At 26.6% G+C, this 26483-nt stretch overlaps 5 protein-coding genes across 5 annotated transcripts; 3 read left to right on the forward strand and 2 right to left on the reverse strand.

Moving 5' to 3' along the window:
* Positions 1–3084: 3084 nt before the first annotated feature.
* GO595_002654 (uncharacterized protein) lies at positions 3085–3666 on the forward strand (the record flags this gene model as incomplete). The annotated part of the gene is made up of 1 exon (XM_067915587.1): positions 3085–3666. The coding sequence occupies one exon, from the start codon at positions 3085–3087 to the stop codon at positions 3664–3666; it is 582 nt and encodes a 193-aa protein (XP_067776455.1).
* A 453-nt stretch (positions 3667–4119) lies between these two features.
* On the reverse strand, positions 4120–8688 carry GO595_002655 (Type III restriction enzyme, res subunit family protein; the record flags this gene model as incomplete). The annotated part of the gene is made up of 2 exons (XM_067915588.1): positions 4120–6413; positions 7308–8688. 2 exons carry the CDS (start codon positions 8686–8688, stop codon positions 4120–4122), a joined length of 3675 nt encoding a protein of 1224 aa, XP_067776456.1.
* A 377-nt stretch (positions 8689–9065) lies between these two features.
* Positions 9066–9401, reverse strand: GO595_002656 (small nuclear ribonucleoprotein Sm D1; the record flags this gene model as incomplete). Its single annotated transcript, XM_067915590.1, has 1 exon — positions 9066–9401. One exon carries the CDS (start codon positions 9399–9401, stop codon positions 9066–9068), a length of 336 nt encoding a protein of 111 aa, XP_067776457.1.
* Positions 9402–13026: 3625 nt separating this feature from the next.
* GO595_002657 (cation channel family protein) lies at positions 13027–14532 on the forward strand (the record flags this gene model as incomplete). Its single annotated transcript, XM_067915591.1, has 1 exon — positions 13027–14532. One exon carries the CDS (start codon positions 13027–13029, stop codon positions 14530–14532), a length of 1506 nt encoding a protein of 501 aa, XP_067776458.1.
* An 86-nt stretch (positions 14533–14618) lies between these two features.
* On the forward strand, positions 14619–16178 carry GO595_002658 (uncharacterized protein; the record flags this gene model as incomplete). Its single annotated transcript, XM_067915592.1, has 1 exon — positions 14619–16178. One exon carries the CDS (start codon positions 14619–14621, stop codon positions 16176–16178), a length of 1560 nt encoding a protein of 519 aa, XP_067776459.1.
* Positions 16179–26483: the final 10305 nt, after the last annotated feature.

The following is a 26483-nucleotide window of genomic DNA, read 5'->3' on the forward strand; positions in this document are numbered from 1 at the left end:
TTAAATATTATTATAGAACATAAAATGTAATGGTCGTTCATCCTGGCTTGATGATATAAACCCAATTTTTTAACGAGTTATGATCAATCAAAATTCAGAAGAAATTATTTTGTATAATCAAATTACATATAATTGACAGAAAAACCATATTGAAATATAGCATGTGAATATAACTTTTTTAGTTCTTTGATTATATTTCTAAAGCATAACTAAAAAAATCAAAAATATTAACTAAAAAACGAATTTTTGGTGACCGTTTAGAAATTAACAGTGTCCTTCTGCATTTGATTCACTAATGGGCCCCTTCTGTCTGAGCTCTTTCCCGCTGATGTTGTATAATTCGCAGATAGTTTGATAATACAGCACATGAAATTGGAAAACTCCCCAAAAAAAGGATACAAGAAGTGATAATGGAATTAATTCCAACACCTTTCGAGGAGCGAAGAAATGAATCGCATTCTTGCATCGAAAGATTTTCACAAATATCTGAATTTCCATAATGGACAAGCGTTGAACCCAAACCTATTTGAACAATGGAAATAACTAAACAAAAAATCAAGTAATAGATAAAAAGATTACCCTGATTCCATTTCTTGACTGATATTATCCGGATCAAAACCACAATAAAAATTGTAACTGCAAGCACAAAACTTGTTAACCCGATTATGCTTTGGCAAATTCTGTTAGTGTTGTTCGGAATAGCGCCAAGATCATTTCGACAGTAAACAAAAATTGAGTGAATGAAAGGAGGAAGTTCCAGAATGGAAGTGAGAACACAGAGTCCAAATAAAAATGCAAGGTCGAGATTGTTCATAGATGATATCTACGTTTTTAGATGGGCTTCGTAGTTTCAAAACGTGAAGTGTCTTAACGTTCTCTGCGGACAAACCTTGTCAATTTTAGTAGCAAAAAAATTGTGTAAAAAAAGCGGGGTTTTCACCAATGTTTTTGGAAATGTGATATAAAAAAACTGAATAAGAATATTTAAATTATCTTCAATTTCATGATCTTCAAAAAAAGGTAGAATTTTTATATATGATTTAATTTGTTAAATTTATTTATTGGAAATGTTAAAGATTTTTCATTACTTTTACTAAAATAAATATGAACATCAGATGTATAATTTGTTATATAATTATACCATTCCATATTATTTGGTGAAAATGGTTTAATTCCAAAACGACTTGAATAATGTTCATTTGTAGTATAATAACACTAAGTAATGTATAACATGGATTTTCAAGTATATTAAAACATATTTATCATTAATTATTTTATTTGTTATATATTTAACTCTTTCTTCACACCAAAATGAAGAATTATCTAAAGACCAAGGATTTACATTTTTATTTTTACTAATAATATGATTACTTGTTTTTAATAAACCTAGATAAAATTCTTCTTTTCCATTAATTAGTGAAATATTTTTACCTGCAAATGGATCAAAATCATTAACATTTGTAATATCGATTGAATATTTATAATAGAAAGAAATTCAATGTTAATGATATGAAAATGGTTTTTCTAGTTTTATATATGCAGTAAATATATTCGATTTTAAATCTAAATATGGTTGAGATGAATAAACATTTGAAATTGATGAAGTTATTTCAACATTAAATCCATTCATGTTTTGAAGTAAAGCATTTTCATAAATATATAAGAATTTTGGAAATATCATAACACTCCTACAATTTAGATATGAAACTATATCATTACATTCAAATATATAACAATTTAATATAATATTTGCTTCATTTACAAAACTATGTATATTTGATTCATGAATTATAACTGTATCAATGTTAAGTCTATCTGGAATTGGACAATTTCCTATGATTATTAAATTAATATTCAGTTGCATTTTTGTTTAAAATATAAGTTAGATTTGTGTTATGTGTGTTTATTGTTAGTTCTTGCGCTTTTTTCCTTGTTATGATTCTTTTCGTTTGGGAAGATAATTAAAATATTGTTGAATTTCGGATTCCATTTCTTTTGTTTGTTCGATATTTAATTGGTTATTATCTTCTAAGTGAATTGTTGCGTTATGGGATAATGTTCCTGCTGTTTGTGTTAAACGATGCTTTGATGAAATTATTGATAAAATTGATTTCAAATCAGTTTCATAATTTATAATTCATGAATTGTTGTTGAGAAAAGCGCCTGACTTCACTTCCTCCACTTTTTGAGCGAATTATACAATAAATTATATTAGTTGATGGAAAAAATATCGTATACGAACTTTTTGAATTGTATTTACAACAGAGTTCACAAAATGTTTCCTCGAATATTTCATAATCATGACAGCGTTGAGCAAAACGTCTTTAAGATAATCACGTCGTGTACATATAAGTTCCCTGACATTGAGTAATCTAATGAAGCAATTGACTCATTAGTAAAATTGAATTTAGATTCTAAGAAAAGATTTGGGTCGAGAGATAGTAATGATATTTTTAATCACTCATTCCTATGCCGGTATAAACGAGTATAATTAAAAGCCGCCTTTTATACCATAGCTTGATTCACTATAAGATACAACGTATTTCTTGGAAAGATATATGTTCAGAGAAAATGATGTATCTGATATATTGTTCGATAATAATGAGTTAAGATTTTTATATTAAAGAATTAATTTAAAGTAAAAAAGAAATTCGAAGTTAACAGAAAAAAAACATTATCATGTGATAAACACCCTGTAGTTTGACCATCTTTACACTCAAAATTTGTAAAATTACCAATTTTATAATAACGAATTATATTTGGACTGTGAAAATGAAATAGTTAAGTGGTCTTAATTTTTTTTAGATATTAATAATACTTTTATCAGAAATATTAAGTAACAATTCACTTTAAAAAATACCTTTATTAATATGCTAGTATATAATATATAGAATTTCAAGTAGATTCATCTAATCTTCGATCTGAAGATTTGCTTTTTCACGTCATATTACATATGATAAAGATAAACTATTGAAAATGAAAAACTGGATGATTTTTAAGTACCTTAATTTTGAGTGTAAATTGAATCCGAAGTGGATTTTTTTCAGAAATGGTTGTCAGCTTGACGTTTTAATCTTCCAAAACATGCTTTTTCTGTTTGCGTTATGCTCATTAAGGAAACATACTAAAGCAACTTCTCACAAATACACTGTAGAATATCATGATCATGATAGCGAGAAAGGAAAACCTTCCACAGCTGTTGACGATGACAAAAATATCACATTATTAAAAAATTATTCAGAATATCTCAATCAAGAAACAGTACAGAATAATAAAAAACGATCTAGATATGAGCAAGAAAGTGATGATGAACAAGAAAGTGATGATGAACAAGATGGATTTGGGTTTGTTGGTGGATATGATGATGATGATGATACTTCTGATTTCATATATGATGACTCATGGTTGTATGTTAGTCCTAATCAACCCAACTCACGAAGTTCAATTTTGAAACACGCGTCTTCTATCACAACAAAAGATCGCGATCGAATTCATACTGGCTTATCTAAAGAAGGCAAAGAGGGCCAATGGATCGAAGTCATCAAAGCTGGCAAAAAAGTTTTCGACAAACTTAAAAAAGAGAAAGAAGCGAATAAAATCGTTAGCCAAAAGAAAATCACTGTCTTGAAGTCATATTCTGAATTCTTGAAAAAAGGAATCGTTTAAACAAGTGATTTTTTTTTTACTTATGTTTTTCGGTTTATTTAATTAATCTCATAAAATTACTGAAATTAAAAAATTGATTTTGAAAATTGCAATAAAACGGATGTCATCTTAAAATAATTTTATGACAGGTGTATTCCCTTCTGTTTCATGTCTGAACCTTAGTCAACTTAATCTGAGTGCGTATATGAAATTCATTTAATGCCTTTATATAGAGGCATAGCACCAGGGATATATAGGCAATATTGATGACGAAATTACGTTTCTAATGTTTATGAATATACGAATTTATTCGCATTTTTAACAAGTTATGACTTAACAAATGCGCATCACCACTCAATGTGTGGATATAATGCAGTATCACATGAATAAGTTCATCATCACATGAAAAATTAACAAATTTCACCAAAATAATTTATATATTTTATTAAATAATTTTATATTTTTCTGATATAACTATAATACTGAAGGGAAGAATCTTCTTTTCCTTCCTCTCATTCTTGGGATTGGTGCGTCGAACTCATCGTCATTTTCTTTCGGCTCCTTTTTAATTTCTTCGAACTCTATGCTCTTATATCCCGTGACCTTCTTAATTCCGAGGTTCTTTTGTAGCCAAAATCTTATTGGTGGACATCCAATCCCAAACAATTCAAACGGATTTATTTCGGGAGGAAGTTCACCGCCGATAGCCTTTTCAATGGCCATTTTTGGGGTGTCCCCTCTTCCTTTCAATTGTTCACCGTGCATTTGAACTTCAAATGGGAACAATATGTTGTCAATAACTCTGCAATAATAAGTTTTGTTTTCATATTTAATACGTGATCTAAATCCAATTTGACATAGGTAACCAAATATAGAAAAGAATTCACCAGTACCAAGTGCTTCAATAATAGTATCTTTAATAGTGAATGGTAATATTATATCTTGGAAATACTTTGACTTTAATTGTATCTTTGGTGATGGAATTTTACTTTCTATGATATATGAAATAATTGAATCAATTTGTGCCATTAATTGTTTCTTAGAAAAGAAAATTGCTAAACGTGGATTCACATTATTGATTTTACCTTTAATATTTTCATTAATTTCTTTTTCACTACCAATTTGATATTGTTCAATTTCTTCTTCTGGTATTAAATGAAGAAAAGGTTGTTGAATAACTAATGTACAAGGCTTACTAAATCCAAACTTATAAATATGTTGGAATAAAATTGGGTCCATTTCATAATGATTCCACCAATCTGTCTGGCTCTGTAAACTTTTGAAATCCACTTTTTCAAACTCGTTTTCAAAAAATTCGTTAAAACGATCAAACCACTTTTTAGCGTTAATTATTGAATTAGCGATTGAATACGTCATAAAACTAAATTCAGGTTTTTCATAGAAGACAACCGTCGGGTTAAAATCTTGTGAAGAGAGTAATTCTTCAGCTGAAATAATAATATTTTTTAAGTCTTCCATTGGATCATTTACATTAGCAAACTCTGCAAAAAGATTACAATGTTCTTCTGATTTAGGGATACCGAAATATTTAATAGTTTTAGTAATTGATAATAATCGAGGTGAGATTTGAATTTCTTTTGGAGTTTCATCTTCTTTTTTCTCGACAATTCTTTTTGTGTGTTTATGTTTTTTAGATTTTTTATGAGTTCTTCGATAACTTTTCGGGTTAATTCTTTTGAATAATTGATTAAATCTCTTTTTAAGGAATTTCTTTTCTACGTTTTGTTTATCATTAAATACATTTTCAAGTATTGGACCGAATTGATTCCAACCGAATTGATAAACGCCATTAATTAATCGTTGGTCATCATCTACATTCCAATCATCATCATCGTCATCATCCAATTTTGGAATACTTTTTGGGAAATTTTGTGAATTCTTTTCATACCATTCATTAAAATATTTTAAGTCCAAAAATCGTTTCTTTAAAGTTCGAGATCTTTTATCTATTTCGATTAAAAGATCGGATTTTCTTTTCTTTTTAACAAAACGTTTTAAATCATTTTGTTCATTTGTTAATTCTTCATAACCAGTAAATAACTTTAATAAATTATCTTGAATTTCTTCTGATATAATTTGTAATATAACACAACAAACATCAATTAATTTATCTTCGCCGAAATCAAATTTACATCTTTCACTAATTTCTTTCCATCTTCCCCATCCATAAATTTCTAATCCTTTTAATATGGTATAAAAATCAAAATGTTTTAAATCTTTTTCTTCAAAATCATCAAGATCATCATCATCATAATATAAACTTTTCGTTCGATTTCTTTTTTGTTCTGTTGGTGTATCTATTAAATTTGGATGATTATTTATATAATCATTTAAGAACTCATCTAAAACAATTTTATTTTCTAATAAATTATCATTAGTTTCATTAATAATAACTTCTGGTTTATGAGTTCTTTTTGTTAATATTTCTTCAATAGTTTCTTCTTTAAATTGTTTAAATTGTAAATTATTTTCAAGTTTTTCTTTCTTAATAAATTTTATACCTTTTTGTAATGTATCGTTATCATTATCTTGTTGATTACGTGAATTAGATTTGTTTTCATTAAACATATTCTCTTGATTTAATTGTTTTTGTAATATTTTTCGTACCATATCATCTTCATATGTATCACGACATACTAAACGATATACTTCGACTTTATTCTTTTGTCCAATTCGATGACATCTTGCTTGAGCTTGTGCATCATTTTGTGGGTTCCAATCAGAATCATATAATATTACGGTGTTACCTGCTGTTAAATTTAATCCTGTACCACCTGCTTTAGTACATAATAAAAAGATAAAAACATTCGGATCAGAATTAAAACTATCGATTCTTCTTTGTCTTTCATTCCCTGTAATTGATCCATCAATTCTTTGGAATAAATAATTTCGACATAAACAAAATGTTTCTAAAATACCTAACATTTGAACAAATTGTGAAAATATTAATATTTTTGCATTCTCTTGTTTAAGTTTCATGAATAATTTATCTAAAAATATTAATTTACCTGATGTATTAATAATTAATTCATTTTCATTTTCACATTTATCTATAGGATCAATGAATTTCATCCAACTATTTTTCTCATCAAATAATTTCGGATGATTACATATCTTACGTAATTGCATTATATAATTATTACCATGATTTTGAAAGTTTATCATTTTATAATTATCACGTTGTGTTGATGCAATACCCATTGCTATTAAATATTCATATAAATTCTTTTGTGTTTGTGTTAATTCTATATCAACAATATGTTCTTCTTTTTCACCTATTGATTTTTCGACTTGATTTTTCTCTCTTCGTAACATATATTTATTAATGACATTATTCTTTAATAATTCAACTTTATCTTCATATTCTTCATTAAATTTATCTAAATCATTAAATTGTTCTGGTTCAATAAAATGTAATAATGACCAAAACTCAGATAATTTATTTTGTATTGGTGTCCCTGTTAATAATAATTTATGTCGGACTTTTAATTCTTGTAATACTCCATAAATCTTTTTATTATGATCTTTTAATCGATGTGCTTCATCAACTATGAAATATTCCCATGTAAAACTATTAACTAAATTAAAGACATCTTCTTTAAGTAATTTCTCAAAATTTAATAACATAACTTCAAACTTACAAACATCTCGATTATCATGATAATATAATTCATAATCTGTAATGATTTTCCTTTGTTCTGGTCCTCCTGAGAATAAAACAACATTTAAATTTGTCCAATTATGGAATTCTCGTTCCCATTGTTTCAATGTAGATAATGGTGCAACAATTAAATATGGTCCACGAAATCCAATTTGAAATAAATCATTGATCATACAAACACTTTGCGCTGTCTTTCCTAAGCCCATTTCATCAGCTAAGATTGATGAACGATGTTCATACCAACATTTACGTAACCAATTTAACCCGTCAACTTGATAACTACGTAATTCTCGTCCATCTTTAAACTCTGGTAATGGTATTTGATAAGGTTTTAATGTCATCGAAAATTCATATTCAGACATTTCTTCAGGTTTCGAGACATATTCTCGATAATTCTCTGGACGTTGGACTTCAGTACGATTCGGTGGTATTTGTCGCATTATTTCAGTAAGTTTCTCTTCGCGTTGACGATATTCAGCTATGGATTGATCATTATCAATGAAATCACGATATTCCCAGGTGACAACTTCATAGTTGTTCTCCGATTTTTGATTCATATGGTCACTCTCTTTTTGCCAGATCACTAAATATTGATCGGTTTCTTCATTATACCCAATTACTTTGGAAACTTCGATATTTTCACTTTGGAGAATTTGGAGATTGGGTATATTATGGAATTTAACCATTTCAACGCCTTTGCGAAGAGTCTTATAAAACGACTTAAGAAAACGATCACCATTAAACGAATCAATTTGATTCTTTGTAAGCCACCGACATTGCCCATATGATTCCCCTTTGAATTTAACATAATATTTTGGTTCTTCCGATGGTTCAATTTCAGTCCCAATCACTTTCTCAATAATTGGGCCTTTGGGTTCGTTTTTTTCTTGCTCATTTTCGTCTTCTTCACTTTCGTTTGTTGAGCTGTCGGATTCTGCATAGTTCTGACCATTACGACTTCGTGTATCGTGAAAACGGTAAGCAATCCCAGAACTATCACCAGAATCAAATTCACTCTCTGTGGTGATCTCGCTGGAATAGTCATCGGAATCAAAGTCATGACGTCTTTTCCTTTTAGTTGTTCTGGCTCCTGTGTCGACCTTTTGAACATTGTCTTGTTGAAATTGTTTGTTTTGTGATTGTTTGGACCTAATCCTGCTTTTTTTTGAGAAACCATATTCGTAGTCGGAATCATCTGATTCATAACTTGAACTTGTATCGCTAAAACTTGTTGAGCTATCAGAACTCATTTCACTTGATGACTCTGCATAGTTCACTGATTGCAATGGGCGATCTGAATGCCTTATAGGTTGGCCATATTGAAAATTATTGCTTTCATTGTTATAATATGAACCGTCCATAATGGAATTGATCGAAAACCGTCGAAATTACTTCAAAAAGTACTTAATTTTTGGTCGGCATCAAAGCACAGCCTTGCCATTCATTTTAGTTACACTTTGAAAAAATGAATACTTTATTCTGATTCTGAAAAATTTTCACTTGTGAATACCAATTTGCTCTTTTATTTTGGTTAAATTAAATTATTTTTAATAGTAAAATTGTTGTTATTGCTTTTTTTTCATAATGAGCAAAATATAATTTTTAAATCTTTATTTGGAATTTCAACTCATAAGTTATAAAAATGTGTTGATGAGCGGATGTTTATTCTTTTAGTTGGGGTAACCAAGGAAATCAAACCAGAATTGGTAAAATCCATAAATGGAATAAAAATATATTTTTACCATTTCCTGATTTGGAAAAGTTCTGGCTTTCTGTCCTTTTCTTCTTTGGATTCTCCGTGCCTGATCCTTGTCTTCTTTGGACGATCATCGACAAGAAGTGTACCTAAGTTAATTGCTTCTGGTAAGATTACGTATCTAATGGATGCACCACGTATTGTCATGTTCTCAAGTCTTTCTTTTGGTTTTCCAGGTCTTTGAATTTGAACGAGTCTGACATGAGTATTCATTGCTGAGTCAACACCAACAACAGTCCCTTCAATTACGGTATTATCTTTCAGTTCAATTGTAACGTGTTCACGAACCAATTTCCTGAGGAAATGGACTAGCTTCATTTGGAAATGCCCCTTTAGCCGGTACGATAGGAAAGTGGCAATATTAAAAAAATCGACAAAAAAATCTCATAAACAAAAAAGAATGTTTAAATAATAAAACACTTTATTAAACTTTCTGGTTATTTACATTTTTCTCTGGTAAATTATTTTTCAAGTATGAAGTACTCATAATAAGTAAAAATTGCAATATCAAAAAGTACTTTAAATCTATTTTATTAAAAGATGATAAAATCAGGGAATTACTAATCTATTTCGAAACTTGATTTCTTTGATAAAAAACTCTCAAGAAATTTCTTTGCATTAATATAATATTGTTCTGTTACACCATAAGCCGAGTTTATACAAATTGTTCTTGAGTCATGAGGATTTATTCCCTCAAATGGATTATCATCATCTTTATAATAAATAAATCTTGCGTTATTAATTAATGCGTCACCTTCTAATTCAACATATTTACATAATTTACTATATGCGACACATGTTTGTATTATTGAAGCTTGAAATTGAAAATCAGGAAAAGCTCTAAAATGCTTTGCCAATGTTTTATTAATTTCTTTTGGAAATAATTCATGAACTTTACGTAACAATGTTAAAGATATTGGTAATACTGAATGAGTTGTTTCACCTCTTGGTGTTACATTTGTACGATTTACACATGCACTCAGCGTATAATGTAATGAAGCCCAATATTCATCTCCATCAATTGATGGTGATTTTAATTTATTCTTAAAATTTACATAAAAATTATATTTTCTATGTACATATTTCCAATTATTTTGTTTTACTGCAATAATTGGAAGATGCGTTTCTTTATCAAAAAAATCCCATTTCGTTGTTGGGCGGGAAAAGAAAAAATCATCATTTAAATATAAAAAATGTTCAGATAACTCAGGAATATTTATAATACAATGTTCTATTACACGTGAATTATAAGTTGGTAAAGCAAATTTAGGGATGATTTGTGTATGATCAACATATACGATCTTTGAATGATTTTGTCTAACAAACGGAATGGTTTGATTGTCAGTTATAATGAATATTTTGCGAACCCATGGTGCATATAATTCAACACTTCGAAGTGAGTATCGGATTTCTTCAATATTTTGGAAACGAACTTTATCTAGTTCTTTGTTATGTTCTACTCCGCATTGTATTTCGGTTTTTTTCTTTTTGGCTTGCCATACTGGATCGTTGCCATTTACATATGTATAAACAATATCAACATCAATATCATTAGGATCCGTTTTTTTAGATAATAGTATTTGGGCTAACATCGGTTCTTGCTTAGTAATTTTATTATTAAAATTAGATGTTGAAATCGTTGTGACTTTAAAAGATATTGAAGAACAAAAATTTAGTGACAGAAGTAAAACGTAAGAGACAATTATAATTATAAAAAAATATTTTTCATTTGATTTTTGGCGTTTTTGGTTAACCATCTTCAACCAGTCATTCAAAATTTCTTATGGATCCGTTATTTTGAAATCCTTGGCATTTGAAAACAGAAGATTATTTCTGTAGAATCTCTTTTAAATAAAAATTTAAATCAATAAGAAATAATGAGCTTGAACATGACATACATGAAATACTTTGTAACACAATTATAAACCAAAATATTTATAAATAGGAGACCATTTTTTAATAGTTTTAATTTTGAAATTATTTATAATGTTCCAAGTACATTTCAGCGAATAACAAATAGATTCAGCAAATTTATAGTAAGACATAATGAATTTTCAAAAATAATTTTTGAATAACAACAAATAAATAAAATTTTATGAAAAAACAAAGCAAAAATATTTATTGTATTGTGGCTGAGAGTATAAGGCAAAGAATGTTTCGATATTTTTATATAATGGGTCCGTTTCTTGAAACACTAAAAAGATTTAGAGACACTTTTCTGTACGTTAAGATTAAATGTCATCGAGTGTTTTTAAGCAAGTTTTCGCTGGTGCTAAGCAAGAACCTGCCCTTTTCCCCAGAAAGAATGAAAATAAAACCCCAAATCAAGAAAATGATAATACAAAAAACTCAAAAAATTTAACACCACGAAGAAGATATAACTCTCAAGATGCATTTGAACAATTAAAAAGACAAAACGGTACAAAGCAGAAAGCTAAGAAAATAACTAAAATTGAAAGTGAAACTCTATATAAAAAAGAAGACAAATATTTGAAAAAATGGCATAATAAAAAAGAAAGAGAAGACACCATGAAAAGAATTGACATAATGACTAAAAAGCTTAAAGTTCTCACAGATGAAATGATTGAGACAAGAAATGCTTTAACAAAAACAGAAATTGAAAATGAAGAATTAATTGAACAAAATTCTAAATTGGAAAGAAATATACAAGAGCTAACTGATGAAACAACGGAGAAACATGAGGCTCTTCATGATATGGAAAAGTTCTTTGAAATTCGTCAAGAAGAGCAAAAAGAATTTTGGGAATTTAGAATAAATGAGCTACAAGCACATGTTGAAGCGCTTCGAATGGAAAAATTTAATTCATCGCAGTTTTCAACAATTTAAATCCTTTTTGAAAGGAATGCCTTACTATATTTAAGATGAAAAAACCTATTAAGATTTGTAGATGTTTAAATATGAAAAGATTTTTTCCAATTTTTTTTTTCCATTATAAATTTTTGTTGAGCAAGACAATGTCTCAAAAAGTGGTATCGGAGAAATACCGATTATGAATTCTGGTATTTACTTATGTCACTTTTGATGATACATACTTTTTTGAATGTGGCAATTTCATTAATGAACACCAATGCTGATTGAAATTAATATAATTGAAATGCATCTTAACGTTAAGAAAACAAATAACGTTCGAAGGAAGGAAAAATCCCGGGGTTTTGTAAAAAAGGTAAAATGAGCATTTTGGGCCAGCCTACATACTCTATTATGGTTGTCGGATCTGGAGGCACAGGCAGATCTTCTATCACTATGCAACTTGTAGAAAGGAAATATTATAAAGATTTTGATCCAGGGCTTGAAGATATTTACATGTGTTCCCTTTTAGTCGATGGGAAAACTAATATCATTGAAATTCTTGACATTGCAGGAGGTAGTGACTTTTATCAAATGTGGATGCATCAATTGAAATATAAAAATGGTTTTATAGTTGTTTACTCAATAGATGACCAGGATTCTTTTAATACTGCCGAGAGATGGTGTAATGATATTGTTCGAGAAAAAAAAAGTTATAATATTCCAATTGTTATTTGTGGAAATAAGTGTGATCGAGAAGACAAACGAGTTGTTAGCCAATTTCAAGGTCAAGAACTCGCATTACGATTTGGTGCAAAATTTTTTGAAACTTCTGCAAAGTTGAATATAAACATCACTGAATCATCTTCAGAACTTATAAGAATGATGGAACAGATACCTAATAGAAATGGTAACAAACAAAAAACACAATTCTAAAAATTGCAAGCAAGAGATTTGTATGATATATTAAACATTTACATTTTTTATTTTTATTCGAATAAATTTGGTTGGCTTCATGAACAAATGAGTTATCACTCTTTTGTTCCATTTTCTGAAAGACTTTTTATTCGAAGAGATCCAGCCAAAAATTTGAAAAAAATACTTAAAAGTGACAAATACAAGTCCTGTTTGTTTTATGACGACGTCTGATGATATCAGGGAGCAATTTGATCTCTCTAGTCAAGTAACATTTTCTGAATATCAACACGATGCAGTTACATATGCATCTATGCGAAAGTGTTCATTTTTTACTCATATCAATATCCTCAGAAGATTATGGGAATATGCGATAATGTTTATATGTTTGTTAGGTCCATCCGAAATCCTTGTTGTTGGTGTTATATTTGATCAAGTTTTCATTTCGATTTATTCAATTTTATTTCTTTTTGATCTTATTTTTTTATTTGATCTATTTGTCGTACGGAACACCGTTACAGTTCATAGAGGTCAACTTGTTCGAACGCCGGATTTATTTAAGCAATTTTATGGAAAGTGGTATGTTTATATACATCTTATTTCGTCAATTCCATTAGGATGGATTGGGATAGTAGTCAAGAATCGAATTGTTTACATTGTTCTATCTTTAAACAAAATATTACGATTATATCGCGGATTCAAAGCCTACAAAACCACCACCAAACTATTACCGTACATTGGCAGTGTTCTCTCCATATTACCCATATTATATCTCATGCTATTTTCCATCAATTTATTTGCCTTTGCCTTCACTGTCAATGCGCAAGTTAATGGATTTGAGAATTCATTTTTGCACCAATTTTACGATCGTAAATTTAACATAACGCAATTATATTTTACTTCGTTATATTTCATAATGACGACCATCTTAACCATTGGTTATGGTGACATTTCTCCCACGACAACCACTGAAATTGTTTTAGCAATTCTCGCGCAATTATTTGGCGTCACGATCCAAGCGATTCTTACGTCTAATTTAGTTGCCATATTAATTGATCCCGAAGAAAATGAATATGTTCAACATTATAAAGTTGTACAAGATTTTCTTCGGTTTAAAGAACTTGACAATGATCAACGTAAAGTCATCCGTAATTATTGTCAATATAAATGGGATAAAACAGGCGGATTCGGTAACATTACTAAGATATTAGGGAGAGTACCACCATCATTACGTTGTACCATTAAACTCGAAATTATTTCGAAGTTATTTAACATAACTAAATCATTTAGAACATTAAATAGAAATCAATTACATATGTTAGCAGACATAATATTATTTAAGGATTATTCGCCTGATGATATAATTATTCGTGAAGGTGAAGTTGCGGATAAATTAATATTCTTGAAAACTGGTACAATCGATGTAATAGTTGGTGGACAAGTCGTAATGACACATTCTTGTAATGAAGATAAGGCAATAGGAGAATATGAAATGTGTACCGGGTCAATAAACCCAATGACAATGAGAGTGGTGACGTTTCTGGAAACGTGGATAATAAAAATAGAGGACTTGCTAAAGCTGATGGATAAGAAAAGAAGAATTAGAGTGAAAGTGGTGTCGAGTTTGTTGACGTTTTATCCAAACGCTTATGATGAAATTACATACACTTTGATACCAAATGAAAACGAAAGAATGCTCTTCGCAAGCTATTGGAAACAATATTAATATTAGAGAATAAATGTTTTTAATTTTTTGATATTTTGTAATAATTTTATAATTTTTAAATATGAAAATTTGGGGTGGCCCAATATATGAAACAGAGAATTGTTGTTCCAAAGGTACAAACGCAATGCTCAACACCAAAAAAGACAAATAATAAAAATGCACCAATGCCAAAAATAATTAAACCTACACTGCCACCTATTCAAGATAGGAAACTAGTAGACTCATCAAGACCACAATCTGCAATATCCTCTTCGCGTTCAGATGAAACAGAAACAACTGTTGAAGTGGAGCATTTACCTCTTCATTCAGTTAAAACTATAAAGCGTTTTGAAGATGAATTAATTAATGATCCAGCTACATCACGTTCTACATCAATTTTAAACTACTTACATGAAATGGATGAAACAAATCCAGAACCATCACTTGATAAAATCATTCAGTTAACAAAGTCATGGAAATGTGATTCAATTATTTCTGTTGATTTTCGTGTTTATCATATTCTTACCCAAGCTCTTTTTACATTAATACGTCAACTTTGTCAAAAACAAGATTATTCTAAAACATTATTTAAAGCATTATCAATTTGTATCCACATTATACCTTCATCTGATCATGAATCTCTTCTTATCGTACTAAAGCTAATGCACAAAATGAGCCAAAGTGAACAATTTGATACAGATTTTTCCAATTGTTTCATTATCAAACCCCTTGTATTTCATTCATTTGAACAAGTAGAGAAAATACCTGTTTATTCTGCTGCCATTCTTCGACATGTTGGCACCTTAGAAGTTAATGCAAAAGAGATGATTCAAAACAATGCAATTAAATTAATATGTCAAACTCTTCGAACCAAAATCAGAAGAGAAAGATTTACTCCTGAAATGGGACTTTATTTTTATCAAGTTATTGACTTATTTAACACATTGTTCCAATTCATCAGTGATTTCACCATCATTTGCCGATACACTCTTCCATTGAATTTGATGGATATTTCTATGATTTACAGCAACGATATAACTGTTCAATCAGCTTCTTCAAAAGCTTTATCTTTGTTAATGACGCAACAAGAATGTGTAGAAGTATTAGAAGATGAAGACATTACACCATTGTTTTTCTTAATGAAGAACAAGAACAAAAAAATTGCGCAAGCATCATGTTTATCATTATCTAATGCATTAAATCATTCATCAATTCTTGTTGAAAATGTTTGTTCAATGGCTCCACCATTTGGTGTCTTTGGCTTATGCGAAATTTTAAAAGAAACGAATGATACTAATATGATATTATCATGTTTAAGATGTTTAGCTAAAACAAGCGAACTCAAACAAGGAATGGATTCCATCATGTTATACATTCAATATATAGTTCCATTACTTGATACACCAATGGATGATGTCGATGTTTGGACGGAATCACATATGATTGTAGCAAATGCACTTATTATATTAAAAAATGCCACAATTATAAATAATAATAAAATAGCAAATATGATAAAAGGAAAATTAAGACAATTAATGAACTTCGGTGTTGTGGATTACGTAATTGACTTGATGAAAGTTTTAATGAAAACACCACTTGGAAAAGAAATATGTAATGAAGTTAGCGACTTTGAAGAAGTACAATTTGTTTTTATGAATAAAATGTAACTATAATGTCATGTTTTATGTAAAGCATTCATTTAAATATTCGTTAAGGTTGTACTTCAAACGGTCGCCACTGAAAAAATATTGTTTTGTTAATAAATCGATACACATTTATAATTTTAATCTGTGAATCAAAAAAATATTTATAATTATTAATGCTCTTCGTTAAATACTAAATCATTTTATTTTTGATTTTTTTATTATAGATAATCAATTTCACGTTAAATTGAAAAGTTAAGAGATCTCTCTATTTCATTTTTTATAATTATATGATATATTTAAATTTTTAATTAATTTTTATTTATATTCAGTTAACATTGAGTTCCATTCATTTTGAGAACAAAAAATCATGAAAATTTATTTTTAAATATAATAAACAACATAATAATTTCAATTCATGTTACCATATTATTTCAGTAAATTATTATTTGATTTGGAGATAAAAATGTCAATAACAAGTAAATACGATCAAAAAGCATAAAGAAGACCTAAAAAGTAGGAACATGAAAAACCTGTTTTCGAATATATTTTTCTTATTATTATTTATATTTAAATATGATCCTCTTGTATTAAATAAATAACATTAGTATATATATATTTTAGATTCAAATAATGATATTATAATATTATAATGTTATCTTGTAATTTGCAATTGAATTTTTTTTCAAATTTATCCAATATCTCTCTATTACTACTTTATTTTAAATATTTTTCACAATATTTGATGTTATTATTTATTTCATTTTGTCTAATATATCCATTCCTCTCTATTCATTTTAAGTTTCATTTTTTATAATTGAATTGTTTTTAATCGTTTTATATTCAATATTTTTTGTTTATTATACCAGTATATTTCAACTTTTTTTGATGGTTTTCGAGAGAACGATCATCACAATAATCTAACATGATAATGTTATGAGAAAAAAATGGAAATCTTGAGTTTATTAAATACAATAAAAGTATTTATTTTTCAAATTATAATCTAACATGGAAATTCTCATCCATGTCATCGAATAGCTCAATATGGTAATTATTCACATGATGCGATAAGATCTTTCTTATTCTGTGTACGATTGTTTTCAATTCAGTAGGAAGTACTCAATAATTTCTTTCTTTTTATGTTTGTTATAATGAATTGATATTTTAAATATATATTAGGTAATTATTTTCAATATTTAAATCAATATTATATTTTGAAGCTGAAAAAAATCACATCGAAATGGTTAAATTACTTCTTGAACAAGAAGGAATTGATATTAATGCTAAAGGTATTTATTTATTTTATTTAATATATATTTCAGCAATTTACAATTTAAAAACGATATTAGGAATTTAATTAAGTAATCAAAAAAAAAACTTCACTTATTATAGCATCTGAAAATGGTCATACGGAAATAGTTAAATTACTTCTTGAACATGAAGGAATTGATATTAATGCTAAAGATATTTATTTATTTTATATTTATTTTAATAATTTGATATTTCAAAATAATATTTGGAAATTATTTAAATTATTTGCAACAGCACTTATAAAACCATCTGAAAATGGTAACACAGAAATAGTTAAGTTACTTCTTGAACAAGAAGAAATTGATATTAATTACTGATCCATGAATATTATTATAAAATTGACAGTGATGATATTGTACTAAGACAAACCTCTCAGATCAGTCCCAAGCTGCACCAAAACTAGGAGCATAATTTTTGATTATAACAAATTTCATTATTTCTTATCGATTTACACTTCAATCCAGCACTGAATTCTAAAGCAGTGCTACTTATAGACTGTGTGTAAAAGGAGTTGAGGATAATATATTTTGAAAAAAAAATTGTTAACCGTTCAAAAGCTGCCATATGAAAGCTTTCAAGTCTATTCCTCCTCCATCACAGACTTTACGACTTGTTCCTAGCGAAGTTGTTGATATTGAGAAATTATTTTTAAAATTAAACGAAAGCAATCTCGAGTTAACATATCAGAAAGTTTCAAAACTGATGGAAGCTAAACCAAGTTGTCCTTTACTCTATGAATTTTATATTACTCAATTTATTTATATGTCTTATTTTACACAAAAAAGAGAAGCGAGTTTATATGTTTTATTTTTGAATTCATTATCAAACATAAAAAATTTAAACTTTACAAAATTGCTTAAAGTATTAACCATTTATCTTTGTCAAATAAACACATATGAATCCGGATGTCTTCTTAAAGAAATAAATAAAAATGAAATGATACCTTCAAGTATTCTTTATTATGTGAAAAACATTATAAATATAACAAGCCAAGAAACTAAAGAAGCAGACTTGTTAGAAATTCTTCGAAATGATGATTTAGAAGAATTACAAGAAATGTCAACACAAAGTAGTTTTAATTTTAATCAAGTAATTGATCAGCAACTTTATGAAAAATATTCTTTTATAAAGAATCAAAAAGAGGATGTTTCAATAATTGATTTTTGTGCATTTTTTGGATCAATTAAATGCTTCAAATTTTTGTTAATTAATGGATCAAATGTTCAAAACGCATTAAAATATGCAATTGCTGGAGGAAATTTAGAAATTATTCATTTATGCATACAAAACGATTCAACATTTAATAATGCTTTAGAAATAGCAATCGAATTTCATCGAAATGATATTTTTCATTATTTTTATGTTGAAAAAATTGAGAAAAGAAAAAATTTATTTGTGAACAAAGATTTAAATGAATTAGGTATGCAATGTTTAAAACACACGAATTATAAAATTTTATCTTTTTTAGAAAAAGAAGGTTTATCAAAATTAAATCTTTCACTGCAAGAAGCAGCAATAAGATATAATAATCTTCCTTTTATACAAAGTTTTTATGAAGGAAAAATTATAAGAAAAGATCTTTTTTTGGATCTGCTTCAAAATGGAAATCCTATAGTGGTCAAATGGCTCCTTCAAAATAAAGGAATTAAAATTGAGAATGGAGATGTTAAATTACATTACAGTTTATATTAAATATTTATTTAAAATTTCATTAATTTTTTTGAAAAAACTTTTTTCTGGGCATCAAAGAAGAATCATAAGCAATTAATAAAATATCTTTTAAAACAAGGAATTAATATTAATACTAGAGATAATAATGATATTTCAAAATGTCATGTGGAAATCATTTAATTTATTTCAAACAGCACTACTTTTTGCGCTTTATCATGGTCATGTAGAAATAATTAAATTCCTTCTTGAACAAGATGGGATTGATATTAATTCAAAAGATATATTTTTGTTTTATTTGATATTTATTTAAATAATTTTTGATTTCTTATATATATTTGGAAATTATTTAAATTATTTAATACAGCACTTATATTAGCATCTAAAAATGGTAATACAGAAATAGTCAAATTACTTCTTGAACAAAAAGGAATTGATATTAATGCTAAAGATATTTATTTGTTTTATTTAAAATTTATTTTAATAATTTGATATTTCAAAATAATATTTGGAAATTATTTAAATTATTTGCAACAGCACTTATAAAAGCATCTGAAAATGGTAACACAGAAATAGTTAAGTTACTTCTTGAACAAGAAGGAATTGATATTAATGCTAAAAATATTTATTTGTTTTATTTAAAATTTATTTTAATTATTTTATATTTCAAAATAATGTTTGAAACTTATTTAAATTATTTAATACGGCACTTATATTAGCATCTGCAAAATGTCATACAGAAATATTAAAATTACTTCTTGAACAAGAAGGAATTGATATTAATGCTCAAAATATTTATTTGTTTTATTTAAAATTTATTTTAATAAATTTATATTTCAAAATAATATTTGGAAATTATTTAAATGATTTATAACAGCACTTATGTCTGCATCTCATCATCGTTATACAGAAGTTGTTAAATTACTTCTTGAACATGAAGGAATTGATATTAATGCTAAAGATATTTATTTGTTTTATTTAATAATTATTTTAATAATTCGATGTTTAAAAATAATATTTGGAAATTATTTAAATTATTTAATACAGCACTTATTTTAGTATCTTGTTATACTAAAGTTCAACCGTTTTTAAGAAAAAAAGGTGTCACCTATCGTGTTAAAGATATTTTTTTTGTATTATTGTTTAATAATTTTATATTTTAATCTATTATTTGTGAATTATTTGAAAGAGCACTTTTGAAAGCATCTCAAAATGGTCATATAGAAATAGTTAAATTGCTTCTTGAACAAGAAGGAATTGATATTAATGCTCAAAATATTAATTTGTTTTATTTAAAATTTATTTTGATAATTCGATGCTTTAAAATAATATTTGGAAATTATTTAAATTATTTAAAACAGCATATATTATAGCATCTGAAAATGGTCATACGGAAATAGTTAAATTACTTAAAGGTAGTTATACACCAAATGGCTTCAATCATGTCCACAAAGAAGTGCATCATCCAAGGACTCAAATTCCATCAATTTGAAAACCAAATTTATCGATGCTTTTGGGTGTTCTCAATATAATTGAATTGTAACGATGATATTGCACACAAAACAAGAGTACGTTTATTAATTAAAAACGTTAAACTTGCCTGGGAATTAAATGTGGAAATCAACAAATTTTTTCCAGACAATGTTCGAGATATATCAACAAGGTAACGAAAATGATCGGAGGTTAGTAATATTGTCACTTGTAAAATTTCATAAACCAGATTTATTAATTAAATTTTACGTTGCAAAAGGATCTCCACATATACTTCCTAGAAATGTTGCTCATGAAATAATGTCAATTGTTACGAGTTTCTGTCAGGAATGCGATTATACGATTGAGCAAGATACGTTATTAGAAATTATTGATTATCTAACTAAAATAATCAGCGGGAAACAAGACCCAAAAATGTTTTTAAAAATGCACAACTTTTTTATCAAAATATTTGATAATCAACATCAATATGATTTATCGTTAATGTTTAAACAACTTCAAACAATTTCACTTTTACCTCTTACATATTTTTCTATATTATATAATTACGAAGTTAACAAAGTCTGGGATTTTATTGTCAAAAAGGCAAATTCATATCTCAATTCTAAAGATTCTTCAATTTGGGCTCAATCAACACTTTTTATTTTAATGCATCCAACAGATATATCATATGACTTCCTAAATATTTCAACTCTTTCTAATTTATCTCTTCAATGTAAAAAATTGTCATTATATTTCAGAGCAAAATTAATGAATGAATATATAAAAATAACATCACCAACAAATGCACTTCAAATAGTTAAGACACATTTTCCAAATATTGCTAAAAGTATTTCTAATTTAGATACCATTAATGATCTTGTTAGTCTTTTAGATGTATCAATAAATATTATAACAATTATACAAAGAAATAATATATTTCTAATTACTATTGATGAAATTATTGAATATGTTTTTGTTTATATACTTTCACATTTTAGAAAATCTAAAAAATTCGAAAAGTCATTAATTACATTTTGTAATTTAATTGATAAAAATGTTCTTATTAAATATTTATATAAAAATATTGATATTATTTCAACAAATGCACAAAAAATTTTATTGTCAATGTATCCAATCGAAAATGAAATGCAAAGGATATTTCTCGAACCAATTGATGAAGATTCCTTAATACTTTTTGCTGAAAATCATCCAAATGTAGCAATTAATTTTTTGGTTAATATAATTTCATTTTTAAGTATTTCAAAACTAAATTTAATTTTGAAATATTATGAAATTAATAAAAATATATTTTGTGCTAAAATTATACATTACTTTTCGGTAACTGAAGATTACGAAAAAACGCTTTTTATATCGAAATTATTTTTAAATTTGGAGAAAATTCCATTAATTGCTACAGAAGATATCGATATGGCTTTTCTTTCAATTTCGTTGATGTTCTCTCAAAATTCAAAGGACAAAGAAATAATGTATTCAATTCTTGATTATTTACAACAATGCAAAAAATATTCTGAATACAAAGCTAAAAAAGATTATTTATTATCAACTGAAGCTAATCCAATAATGTCACCAAAGTCAAAGCGAAGACTATCTGATACTGAAAACTTACAAAGTATTATAAAAAGTGAACGGAAAAGAAGAAACTCGATGCGCGAATCATTAATTCCACCATCGCCAAGTAAAACATATACTAAACATTCAAATACACAAGACATTAGTAATTCTTCTTTTGTTACACCTAAAAAGAAACGGAAAAACAAAAAATCAAATAACTTAAATGAACATTTATTTGAACGAAATAACATTAAAACAACGAAATTTGATATATTTACAATAAAATATTTTATCGATTCTATTGATTCATGGGATGAAACACTTCTTTCATTAATATTTGATAAAATAGAGAAAGAAGAAATTAATTATGGAACATTAATTGGATTAGTATCATTTGATATATCACTTTGGTTTCAATGTATTCCATATTTATCAACAAATTCGAAAGTTATTACATTATATTTATCGAATACTTTATCAATTGATATTAGTTTTATCTCGTTACTTCTTAATTATGTTTTATCAAATACAATGATGAAAAAGCAAAGAATTTATACATTATTAAATGCATTAAATAATTTAAGTTGTTTGGATGAAATACCAATTACATTAATTGATTTTTTTATTCTCGCTTTAGAAACTTATCCAACATTAACTTGTAATGCAATTACATCTTCTTTTTCTTTATATAAAGAAAAAATCGATTTAATTCAATTACATAAATCAATAATTAAAAATTATAAATCATGTGATTCATTAATTTTAATCAAAGCAATTGTTTCTACATTAAGAATCTCATTAAAAATAACACAAAAAATTGCAGAAGAATATTCGATGATTTTTACAAATAATTTACCAATCGAAAAAACATATTTTGAAGATATATTTCTTTCGGATTCATTTAAAGAATATACAATAAAAATATTTTGTAAAGATTTAAAGTTAATTCTTTTTACGACATATCAATCAATTAATGGATATATATCATTAAAATCTTCAATTGAGTTAATTGGATTTCATAAATCTTTTTTAGCAATTGTAATTTTAAATTCACGATCTAAAAACCAAAAGATTCAAAACATTTGTTTAGATATTTTACATATAAATAATAAGAATGAAACTTTACGTAATTTATTTAATCGAATTGTAACAAAAATTAATCCAAAAAATACAAATGAAATATTTCAAGAATTATTTGATAATTTACATGAAAATGATTCAACACAAATGAAATGTCTTTTTGTATTTTTCGAACAATATTCAAATAAATATCCATTAAATATATTAAACGCAAAAACACCAATTATTCCTTATATTATTAATTTATATTATTCATTAAAAGGTGTTAAAAAACAAATTCTTATAAACGTTTTAATATATTTAGCGAAAACTGATATCGTAACTTTTTTCACATTATTAATATATGCAAAACAATCATTACTTGTTTCATTATTAGTCGAGAAACTTACAAAATTAAATGAAACTAAAGAACAAGTTTTTAATTGTGCAATTAATGAGTTTTTTCAATTGCTGACTGATAATATACAATCACAGTTTTGTTTATTGATTTTGTCTGCTTATATTAAAAATAATGAAATTGATTATGAGAAATTTACTTTAATTATTTTTGTGTTGATTTTGTGTATTTCTAATTCGTTTCAAAATGAATTAGTAAATATAAATTTGATTAAAAATGTGTTACAACTTTTAGAAAATAAATTGTGTTATCCATTAACTCCTAATAAAGATGATAATATCGATGAATTTTATCAGAAAATTGCGAAAATAATTGAGTTCTTACCTGAGAAATGTGTTTTAAAATTAATCTCTGAGTTAAATATGATGAAAGATACAATTCATCAAAATAATTTAATTATTTTTTCTGCTTATGTACTTTCTTATATTTCATATGATTCGAAGTTTTCCGAATCTTTTATAAAATTTTATCTTTTAGGAAATGGAGTAATGTTTCATATTGCTAAAAAACATTTTTCTTATGAATTCTTTAAAAGAAATCAACTTAATACAAACATACAAAAAATTATACAAATTGGGAAAGTTTATAATTCTTTCGAAATTTTAAGTTCAGCTCTTTTGTTTTATGATATTTATGAGCCATTTATGAAATCTTTTTTAAGTTTCGATAAAAATGAGATTAAAAATATTTATTTCATTCAATGTGTTGCTAAAATTGTGAAACTTAAAAATGGTTCATTCGAATTAATTTCACTTTTATTTTTATCAATATTCGAATTCCAAAATGAAATAATAAAAATTTTGGAAAAATTTGTCATTGAAAAAAATGAAAATGTTTTTGATTCTTTATTAAGTTATATCATCCAAAATAAATTCGATCCTTTGTCTAAATATAATTCTATTGTCGAAAATTGTTTAAATCATTTTGAAACATTTGATATAATTGATTTTAATTCGTTATATGTTATGTTCCAAATTATAAATCCAATTTTTCAGATTAAGAATAATGAATGTGTAAAATTGGTAAATCGGTTTTTTAATGTGATAAAAGATAAAGAAATGAATGAAAATGCTAAAGAAATGCAATCTATAATATGCGAACAATATGATAATGGAAATATAATTTCTTTATCTGATTTAGATAAAAAAGATGTAGGTGATAACTTTTATGATTTCATATAAATAAAATATTTGTTAATATTAATTCCTTTTTTATACATCAATAATTTCTCACTGGATATAGGGTGTGTCACGAGGTTTTTTTGTGTTTTGGACAAAATGCGTATTGTGCAAATAGAAATCATGAACGGTACCGTTTTTTACAATAACTTTTGCATACAAATCTTTTAAATTTACAAGATCAAGTACATTTACAATTTCTTTTCCATTTGATATAATATTAACAAAGTCAATTATTTTTTATAGTTCATATTCAATCACAGCTACAATTATTCAAAAAACAATTTATTTAGATACTATTATAATTATAACGTTATATTCAATTCTGCAATTATAATTTTTATTCAAGTTTCTTTACATTAATTAATGTTATAATAGAACAAAATAACAGAAATAAGGATACAAATATAATAATCGTTATAGTAGTTTGTATTCTAATATTAATAACGATTGTTATTACAACCGTTCATTTAATTCGCCACAATAAAAAATTCTAAAATGATGAGTTCGAGGAGAAGAAAGAGAGCTATTATTCAAAATGAAGTACTCAAACTGAGAAAATAAACAATACCTGGTCAATTTTTTGATTTTTATTAAATCCTTATCATTACTTGAACAAAAATCTGTTCTCAAATTGAAAAAAAAATATACAGATCGAAATGGAAATTTCGAAAATGAATCTCGACGAAGCTGTAAATTTTTCAACTGAGAAAAATTCCAATAAACGGTTTAAACAACCTCATTGAATTGACGGAACATCAATACTCCAAGAGAGGCTTACCATATGTAGAAGCTGCATGTGTTTATCAGGAAACCCGAATGGCTGATTGCTGGATGCTCTAATTATTAGATAAAGTGCTCATAATGCGCGGAATATCGGAAAAAATCACGAAAATTTCACGGAAGAATTTATGACAGCGGTTACAATTCTCAAAAAGTTATTTTACAACCATTCAATTAGACTTGTTGTTTTGTGGCAATTGACAAAGTCTGTTTCAGTTTGCATTGTTTTCAATCTTGGAGAATATCAGTTTATTTTTCTTTTGATCTTTATTTTAATGTTCGGTCATTTCTCACTAGTTACAATGCAGACAGCAATCAAGATTGGCTTTTATATGCTAACATCCAATTTTAATCATTATCTTGAAAATAGAAATCTAATTCTCTATGCTTTTCGTCACATTATTTGGTTTGATAACTCCATGAAAAATTACTTTATGAAGAATCACATCAAGGCTTTTATTTATCATGATTCAAGTGAAATATCTCTTTTTCTTTCTATATATAATTATTGCTATAATATTGCTTCCAACAAATTGATTGGCTATTTCAAGCAAGCGATCGAATATTTATCTTTTTTATATTTGTTTATTCTTCTTTCTTTTTTGCAAGTAAAAACAAAATTACTTAAACTAATGAAATCATTGTATTTTAATGATATTTATTTTTCAGTAAAAATTAAATTGATGAATATAAGGAGAATAAAGAAAATAAATCTCAAATTCATTTTAGTAATATTTATTCTCTTTTTCTATCATTCACGACAAAGCTTTAATGCTCAAACAAGTACATTAACTATAACTAGTTCTGAAGAATTTGTAAATTCCGGTGATTACAAAAGTAATACAGAATATTTAATCATTTCGAATG

This window comes from Histomonas meleagridis (genome assembly GCF_020186115.1).
Source record: "Histomonas meleagridis strain 2922-C6/04-10x chromosome Unknown contig_20, whole genome shotgun sequence".
Taxonomy (NCBI): Eukaryota; Parabasalia; order Tritrichomonadida; family Dientamoebidae; genus Histomonas; species Histomonas meleagridis.